Raw genomic sequence first — 9,296 nt, 5'->3', positions numbered from 1 at the left:
CCCACCCCTCCCCTCCTCCCCCCCACCCCCCCCCCACGCCTGCCGCGCGGCTATCGGTTGAGGCTCCTGTCAACTATCAGCACCAACCCCCCCCCCCCCCACGCCCCGCCCCCCCAACCAACCAACCAACCAACCAACCACCCACCACCACCACCACCACCACCACCACCTCCCGGCCGCTGATTGCCCCAATCGGCTGTCAATCAGGCCAGAGGCGGGACTGACGGCTCCGGCGCAGCTATAAAAGCAATGGGATAACGCACCGTTGTTTTCTGCTGTGGCAGCTCTCGGTGGAGCCGGTGTGTGTGTGTGTGTTAGTGGGTGAGAGGCCGCCCCTCTCTCTCTCTCTCTCTCTCTCTCTGTCTGTCTGGTCCCGTGCGGGTGGCTGACAATGGCGAATCCCAGGGTCTACTTCGACATCAATATTGACAAGAAGCCGGCTGGCCGCGTAGTTTTCGAGGTGAGGAGGCTTCGTTGATTTATTTATTTTTTTTTTCCTTTCCCTTTTGTGTCCGGTCGCCAGGCCGGGCCGGGCCGGGCCGAGCTGGACCTGCCCCACCCCCCCCCCCGGGGTGGGTGGGTGGGTGTGGGGGGGGGGAGAGAGGGGGTGGCCGCCATTTTCTCAATTGATTGTCACCGCTTCGCGCGCCCCTCCCCCCACCTTCCCCCCCCCCCCCCGCCAAAATAATGCGGACCCGGGAGGGAAGAGGACTGGTGTTAATGGTGGGGGAGGGGGGTGTGGTGTGGGTGGAGTACCGTATTTGGGCCGGGGGGGTGGGGGGGGAGTTGGTGAGGGGGGTGTACCCTATTGGGGGGGGTAAGTATCCTCCCTGAGAGGGGGTGGGGGGGGGGGTAAGTATCCTCCCTGAGAGGGGGTGGGGGGGGGGGTAAGTATCCTCCCTGAGAGGGGGTGGGGGGGGGGGGTAAGTATCCTCCCTGAGAGGGGGTGGGGGGGGTAAGTATCCTCCCTGAGAGGGGGTGGGGGGGGGGGGTAAGTATCCTCCCTGAGAGGGGGTGGGGGGGGTAAGTATCCTCCCTGAGAGGGGGTGGGGGGGGGTAAGTATCCACCCTGAGAGGGGGTTGGGGGGGGGTAAGTATCCTCCCTGAGAGGGGGTGGGGGGGGGTAAGTATCCTCCCTGAGAGGGGGTGGGGGGGGGGTAAGTATCCTCCCTGAGAGGGGGTGGGGGGGGGTAAGTATCCTCCCTGAGAGGGGGTGGGGGGGGGTAAGTATCCTCCCTGAGAGGGGGTGGGGGGGGGGTAAGTATCCTCCCTGAGGGGAGGGGGGTTGTACCCTATGGGGGGGGGGAGGGAGGGCAAGTATCCTCCCTGAGGGGAGGGGGGTTGTACCCTATGGGGGGGGGGAGGGAGGGCTGGGGGTAAGTATCCTCCCTGAGAGGGGGTGGGGGGGGTAAGTATCCTCCCTGAGGGGAGGGGGGTTGTACCCTATGGGGGGGGAGGGGTGGGAGGAGGGCTGGGGGTAAGTACCCTCCCTGAGAGGGGAAAGGGGGTGGTGAGGGGGTTGTATGGAATGGGGCAAGGGGGTAAGTATCCTCCCTGAAGGGGGGGGGGGGGGGGGGGGGGGTTGGTGGTGTGGGGGTGATGGATCCGGTCTGCCCCACATGTCAGGCGGCTCCAGCCCAGCCTCTCCTCCCGGGTCCCTGGGTAATCCGACCCCTCTGGGACCAGTTCGTGGAAAGAAAACCCCTTGGTCCTGTTTGCCACCTTTTGCTGCTTTTTGGGGGGGGGGGTAGGGGGAAGAGAGTCAGTTTGCCCCAGCCGACATCTTACAGATGTGTACCCTCCTGAAATGGCCTTGTTTTTGACATCATGTCTCTCGCTTTCTCCCTCCTCCCCCCCCCCCCCCCCCCCCCCCCAGCTGCCCATCTCTCTTCCCCCACTGGGAAATGGCAGAGGTATCTGTAGTGGGTTAGGCTCCCTTCAGGGTGGCTGCTTATGGAAAAAGCCTCTAGCTGCTGCCGCCTCGTTCTGTAGAATGTGTCTCTCTGCAACCCCCCCAACCTCCAAAAAGATCTGCCTAGAATAAAGCTGCAGTCGTCAGTCAGTGCCTGAGCTAGTTATTATCCCTGTAAGATTGAATATGCCTTTTGAATGAATTAAAGATCAAGTATTTTTTTCCATTCATTTTTACTCTTTTTATTTCTGCCCATTTAGCTAAGAAAAGATGTGGTTCCAAAAACTGCAGGTGAGCAAATTAATTTTCGTTTTTCTAGCATGAGAATGCGGTCACAATTGTAAAATAAAAACTGGAGAGCCATTTGAGTTTAGGTTTTCAGCCAGTGAGTTATTTAGTTGTAACTTTAAAATCGAAAGAATGAACAATTTGTTGAATCTCAGTAAAACGAGTGTTTGGATGTTAAACTTAATTTGGGCCAAGTGGTAATAAGATGAAGTATTTGATTGAACTTTGGTAGCCTACACCTGCTGGATCTATTGTCTCCTGCGGCAAGTGGTTTGCAGTTGCTGTTCGGAACAAAACATCAAATGGTTCATGTTAGAGTGCAGATCAACAGGATCTGGGACCAACTTGTTTGGAACATTCCTGAATTCTAGCCATAACTTGCATTTCCACATATAATGTAAAGTGGCAAGTCCAGCTTACAGAAGGTGCAGTAGAATATTGAAGGCAGTTAAGGAATGCAGTGACTGCATTTCACCTATTCACTTCCATTGGAAGGGTGGAGGTTTGCTCAAGTCTTCTCTTTAAACAGAGAACTTCCGTCAACTGTGCTTAAGGGAACGAGGTGCTGGCTACAAAGGATCAGTTTTCCACCGAATAATTCCTGACTTTATGTGCCAGGTAAGTCCTTCAAGAACTGGATATATATTGTTTCTTTAAAGCAGTGATTTGTGGCCAAGTGAATTGAAATACTATATGATCTCTTGCCACAATTGACATCCTACATGAATAGTTTAGCGGGGGTTGGTCCAAATAAATTGCCTGTGAATTCATTCACGGAACCATCTTGAACTGCTCCCAGCTAGGTAGTAAATCTCTTGGCAGCTGCAGAGTGTATCAATGCCTAGCCAATTCTAGTCTGAAATTTAGCTCTTCAGATGCCAAGCCTATCTATAAAAGGTCTCTGGCCACTAGTCAGTTACAGTCTTGCTCAGTGTCTTACAATGAACAAGTGGAGCTGTTGAAAGCTAGCTTTCCAAGGTCAATTTGGTAAACTATTAAATTGATTGGAACAGAGGTATTTTTAGTAACTTTCAATATATACTGCCTTTATTCATTTTTAGCCAGGAAATGTTAAGCCAAAGTGAAGAAGAGAATTAGGGGCTTAGGAGCCTTTAAACACTTGTTTGGGAGTGGATTCCAGACAATTGAACCAAGGCAGTGTAATGTACCACTGATCAATAATGGCAGGTGGTACTACCCATAGTTTCTCATGGTGGTGTCCTAGGCCTAACCATCTTCAGCTGTCATCACTGACCTTTTTATCATAAGGTCAGAAGTGATGTTTACTAAATTTGATCACCATTTGTGACACCTCCAATACTGAAGCAGTCTGTGTCCATATTTTCAGGCTTGGCCTGCTAAGTGACTTCTCCCTGTGACTTCAATGGCATTAGCATTGCTTAATCTCCACCATCATTCCAGGGGGCTACTGTTGCCCAGAATCTTAACTGGACCAGTCATAAAACAAGAGCTGATTAGAGGCTGGGAGTTGTGGCAAGGAACTTATCACTTGACTCCTAAAGCCTTTCCCTCATCTACAAGGCACAAGTGAGGAGTGTGGTGGAATATTCTCCACTTGAGTGCAGCTCTAACAACATTGAAGCTCCACCATCTAGGACAAAGCAGCTTGCTTGGTTGGCACTCCCTCTACCACTGGCACACAGTGGCAGCAGTGTGATCATATACAAGATGCATTGCAGAGACTCATGAAGGCTTCTTTGACAGTCTTCCAAAATTGGTCCTTGATCACCTAGCAGGCAGGACAAGGGTGGCTGACCCTTGGAAACAACACCACCTGAGAGTTCCCCTCCCAAGCCCCACACTTCCTGACTTGGAACTATTTTGCTGTCCCTTCACTGTTGGGCAAAATTGCTAACAAGGGTATACCCACACCACATGGACTGGCAGTTCAAGAAGGATGCCTTAAGTGCAAATAGGAATGGTCATTAAATAATGACCCTGCCAGCAACACCCACATTCTGAATAAAAATTACAAGGGATTAAAAACAATAGCACAACACTGGTCAGGCCACTTATTCCAAAGCTGAGTGCTTCCATATACTATTTCTGTTGGTTGACCGTACTTCAGTTATAGAAGAGATGAGGTTGGGAGTTGCATTAATAAGCTTTAAAGCTGAGTGACCTTAAATCTTTAGGCAAGGTGGAGTGAAATGGACTGGAGGGCATGGAGGAAGAGGAACTGGATGACCAAGTAGATTTTGGTGGTTGAAAAGTAGAATATGGATCACCATTTGGCAGCAGCTGTGAGGTAGAAATGAGCCATCTTTCACAAGAGATAGTGGTGGCATTAAAAATTTACATTTGGGGCAGTGAATAAGTGTTTTCCTACTGGACAGTAGGCAGTGAGTTGCAATATAGTGAGGCAGTGTAGTCTAACAGGTGCTTACATTTCATCAGAGGGACGCAGAATAGGGCCTTGGTTTAAAATCCCATCTGAAAAATGGCATCTCTATCAGTGCAGAAGTCTTTGAATGACACACTGGGTGTCAAGCAAGTTTAGAGGAGCTTGGAACCCACAACTTGTTGCACAATTTTGTATGCAATAGTTCCAATCCTTGGCCTCTGAGGCTTCTTTAAAATGACACTGCAGTATGGTGGAATAAATGTTCATGTATTTTTACCAGGGGTTGACTTGAATTCAAGTGCAGAAAGGTTGGGTTTAAAACTTTCTGGAAATGATTTTAGTCTCTGCATTCCACAGGGCGGTGACTTCACAAATGGCAATGGCACTGGTGGAAAGTCCATTTATGGTTCAAAATTTGAGGATGAGAACTTCCATCTTAAGCATGATGGCCCAGGTAAAATAACTTCTGCACAACCTGCAACTGAACATTTGGTGCAAAATGAAGAATTTGTTCTGATTTTTCATGGGTGTCAGCTGGTATCCCCTGTCTAAACTGGAGTTGACTCAGATAACAGCACCTGTGTCTGGGCCAGGGCTTGTGTTCAAGTCTGACTCCAGGAATTGCCACGGAGGGAGTGTTTGATGTAAGAGATAAAAACAGGAGTAGGCCATTCAGTCTTTCAAGGCTGCTGTGCCCTTCAATGACTGATTATCTTCTTCACCATTTTTCTGCATTATCCCCATATCCCTTGATTTTCATATGCAGAAATCTAATGATCTCAATCTGAACATAGTCAGTGAGTTGAGCCACTACAGTCCTCGGGCAGAGAATTCCAAGGTTTGCCATTGAATGAAGAAAATCCTCAGGTCCTAAATGGCCTCCCCCTTATTCAGAGTGTCCCCTGTTTCTCGACCCCCCCCCCCCCCAGCTGGGGAAACATCCTTTAAGCATTGAACCCTGTAAGAATTGTGTTGGAATGATATCATCTCTTTCCTTATTCTCCAGGGAAGAAAGGACTGTACAGGCCTGCAAATACTTCAAGGAACTTGCCTTTTAGTTTGTAAAATGTTAGTTAACTACATGAAGAGCAGCCTGGAGTAGTCAAGAAAGTGGTAGGGGTTTGATCCTCCTTTGCCTGAAGCATTGCAGTTAGGAACTGCAGACCTGTGTTCCTATGGATAAAGCATCTTCAGGCCACCTTGGTCTTTTAGTTGTGTAGCTTTTGAGTACTTGATTTTTTTATGACATAGTTACCAAAATGAAAACATAGGGCTAATATTGTTTTAATTATAGGTATTCTGTCAATGGCCAATGCTGGGCCTAATACAAATGGGTCACAATTCTTCATCTGCACTGCAGCTACTGATTGGTAAGAATCCTTATCTTTAGTCTGGTGCTGGGCTCATTGCATTTTGCTTTGCAAGTATTCTTGATCCCCAAAAAATTGGGTCCATAAATGGAATAGCATATAATATAGGAAACCAATCATATGGTTGCCCCATAGCTGAGCATGTTCAGGCCAGAGGATAAAACACCAGATAGAATGAACAAATGCAGCTGTGAAATTTTTGCTAGTTAACCTTCCCTGGACTGAGATTGTGGGATCTACGTAAGGCAGCAGCTTTTTGAAGTGATCTGGGACACAAACCCTAGCTGACATTTTTACCCAGGTCTTGCCACTGCCTTTCAGTCACTGACTTGCCTTAATGAAGTTCCACTGTTACAATGCTGAAAGCAGCTCATAAGCCTAATTGTGTGGCTATCTGGTAATTCACTGGGGCTAAAGTATTGTGGTATGGCTGAGACTGTCAGTCTGAATGTTCTGTCACTGGGGGACTTGACAGTAGTGACTGTTCAATTTTTGATTCCTCAGCACTGACCTGTGCTGTGTAAATTCTAACATTCAGTCCATGGAGTGTTTGCTCCTTGAAATGAGCAATTCAGTTAATCCACCCCCTTGCTATTTCCCTGTACCTCCATTTTATTGTACATTTATCCAATTTCCTTGTTGGTCACCATAGACCTCAAAGCTGAGCATTGAGTCTGGGCACACAATCTACTTCTAAAGGTAGTTGGCTCAATATGGAATTTCTGAAAGTTGAGCTGTTGTTTCATATTTTTCAGGTTAAATGGAAAACATGTTGTGTTTGGAAAAGTTGTAGAAGGCATGAATGTTGTGAAATCAATGGAAGCAACAGGATCAAGAACTGGGCAGACAAATGTTACTGTTAGCATTGCTGACTGTGGAGAGTTGCAATGAAAGCATTCCTGCAATAGCTACTGCATGTAGCCTAACTAATGACTGGTGTCTCTTTTCTCATTGTCAGAAAAACAGCAAGATTCAAAGATCATTGTCAAATTGAAATCTGTTTGTCATGATTAATCATTCATGCTGTGGCTTAGTTGGACAGGTGTAACCCACAAAGTACTTAGAAGTATTATGGCAGTGCTTTGCTTCATTTAATTACTGAACTGATGCTCGTTTTGTAATGGGAACAACCATCCAGATGTAATTATTTACTGTCACCTTGTACTAAATCACTTCATTCAAATAAAGTGAACACTTGTCACCTACTGCTTATGCATTTTTTGCAATTCCAGAAATATGCTGTGTACTTCACCACAGATAAGTTTCCTAATGAGGGTAGCATTAACAACCTTCAGGTGTGGTGGCAATCTTTTTAAGGCAAAAGCTGCAGATGTATCTAAAATAAAGACAGGAAAAACCCAGCAGGTCTGGCAGCATTTGTGGAGAGCTCAGTTGATGTCTGTATGACTTCAGAGCTGCTGAGTTTTTTCAGCATTTTGTTTAATATTAAGGCAACTGGTCTCTTGTGCAAAAGCTCCAGCAAGAGTCCGAGGTCAGCATACCAGACTTCCTGAAGTATTGATTTGGGGATTCAATTAATACAAACAAGGTAATAGTAATGGAGACATCAAAGGTTATAGTTTATGACATCTAATGTTCCAATCAGAATTTTCCTTTTTAAGGTAGGAAAATTCAACATGGTATGCTGTCCATAATTGAATAGGGTGGAGGGAGATGGCAGCCTAGTGGTGATGTCACTGGACCAGTAATCCAGAGACCCAGGTTAATGCTGAGGGCACTGGTTCAAATCCCACCATGGCAGCTGGTGGAATTTAAGTTCAATTAATGAATCCTGAATATAGTTAATATCTCAAAAGATGACCATCAGACTATCACTCTTAAAGACCCAACTGATTTATTAATATCCTTTTAGGGAAGGAAACCTGCCATCCTCACTAGCCTACATTTGACTTCAGACCCTCAATGTGGTTGACTCTGAACTGCCCTCTGCAGAGGTCTCCAGCTGCATAAGTTAAAGACCAATTAGGGATGGCCAATGAAGCTGGCCTTGCTTATGATGCCCACATCCCAGGAAAGAATAAGTTAAATACTTGGGTCAGCTAGACAGCCAGCTTGGTTTTCTAGAGGAGGGATGTATTGGCAAATGCAGTCAATTTTAAACATAGCAAGTTCTAGCAAACCAAGCCAAATCAGACAATTTAATTTGGTGGCAATGGGGAATGAATTTGCAACAAATAGGAATTCCTCTTAAGGCCCAAAAAACACCATAGGCCTCAAAAGTGTGGCTAATGAGTTAAAACACTAATTCAAAGGAAGAGGCTTAAGTTATTAAAAAGCAGACTCTAACTTAAGAAGTTAACAAAAGACCAAGGAATTTGAGATTATGAAAGTAGACTAGCACAAGAGGTGGTAAGTGGTTCTAAAAGTGTAAATTTTAGATTTAAAAAAAGTAAATGCAGGCCCAGTAGATCCTGTACATGGACTTTAAAATGCTACTTAACAACATACTTGCAGGATTGAAGCCAGTGTATACACAATTGGTTAAGGGCAAATTGGGGTATAGTGGTGCCCCCTGGAGGTCAGTATTAGGAGCACTGATTTTTGTGAATGATCAGCCTTTGGTCACATGGCATAATTTCAAAGTTTGTAGATGAAACCGAGTTTAAATGTAGTAAACAACGAGGAAGATAGTAACAGACTTGAGGCCATAGACTAGTAACATGCGCGCACACAGCAGGTGGAATTTAACAATGTAGTGAGATTCAATCTGGTAGGATGAATGAGAGGCAATATAAACTCGATGGTAAGAGCAAAATAGTGGATGCTGGAAATCTGAAATAAAAATCAAAATGCTGGAAAAACTCAGCAGGTCTGACAACATCTGTGGAGAGAAGCACTGTTAATGTTTCAAGTGATGCCTGTAGGTGTGTACATATCTTTGAAGGTGGCAGGACAAGTTGAGAAGGCTATTGTGCAGTATAAAAGCAAGGAAAACAAAACGGATTGCTGGACATTTGAACTTTTCCAACGAAATACACAGGTCTGGCAACACTTGCGGGGAAAAATTAGTTTGTTTTGGGTTGCTCACCTTTCATCAGACCTGATAAATGTTACAGGTTTTAAATGAGTGAAATGGAGGGAAGAATAAAATACAAAGGTCTTGGTTAAGAGTGGCAGGCAGGTGTGACAAGGGATGAAAGGAGATGGTGATGCAGCAAAGGTGTAAACAGGAACAAAGCCCAAAAATAATGGGGGGCAGCAGTTGTAATCTGAAGTTGAACTTGCGTTGAGAGCTGAAGGCTGTAAAGTGCCTATCCCAAAGGTGAGGTGCTTTTCCTTGATCTTCATTGGAAGTGTCGGATGCCAAAGTCATTAAATGGAGTGGCACAGCGAATTAAAA

The 9,296-nt window shown here is 46.1% G+C and overlaps 1 protein-coding gene across 2 annotated transcripts; it reads left to right on the top strand.

The window, feature by feature from the left end:
• The first annotated feature begins 244 nt into the window (after positions 1-244).
• On the top strand, positions 245-7,140 carry LOC121289804 (peptidyl-prolyl cis-trans isomerase-like). Of its 2 annotated transcripts, XM_041209642.1 has the most exons (6): positions 245-460; positions 2,173-2,203; positions 2,730-2,818; positions 4,923-5,019; positions 5,860-5,935; positions 6,691-7,140. In XM_041209642.1, exons 1-6 carry the CDS (start codon positions 392-394, stop codon positions 6,824-6,826), a joined length of 498 nt encoding a protein of 165 aa, XP_041065576.1. In that variant the 5' UTR covers positions 245-391; the 3' UTR covers positions 6,827-7,140. The 2 variants fall into 2 exon arrangements, with proteins under 2 accessions (XP_041065576.1, XP_041065577.1); XM_041209643.1 differs by lacking the exon at positions 2,730-2,818 and having other exon boundaries at positions 298-460.
• Positions 7,141-9,296: the final 2,156 nt, after the last annotated feature.

The sequence above is a fragment of the Carcharodon carcharias genome, chromosome 17, assembly GCF_017639515.1.
Source record: "Carcharodon carcharias isolate sCarCar2 chromosome 17, sCarCar2.pri, whole genome shotgun sequence".
Taxonomy (NCBI): domain Eukaryota; kingdom Metazoa; phylum Chordata; class Chondrichthyes; order Lamniformes; family Lamnidae; genus Carcharodon; species Carcharodon carcharias.
This window is presented reverse-complemented; position numbering and strand designations above follow the sequence as displayed.

Excerpts from the sequence above, each read along its gene's own strand:
- LOC121289804 (XM_041209642.1), top strand. The coding sequence starts at position 392 with ATGGCGAATCCCAGGGTCTACTTCGACATCAATATTGACAAGAAGCCG. Across the intron at positions 2,204-2,729 it reads TGTGGTTCCAAAAACTGCAG|AGAACTTCCGTCAACTGTGC; the intron begins GTGAGCAAATTA and ends CTCTTTAAACAG. Across the intron at positions 5,020-5,859 it reads TCTTAAGCATGATGGCCCAG|GTATTCTGTCAATGGCCAAT; the intron begins GTAAAATAACTT and ends TTTTAATTATAG.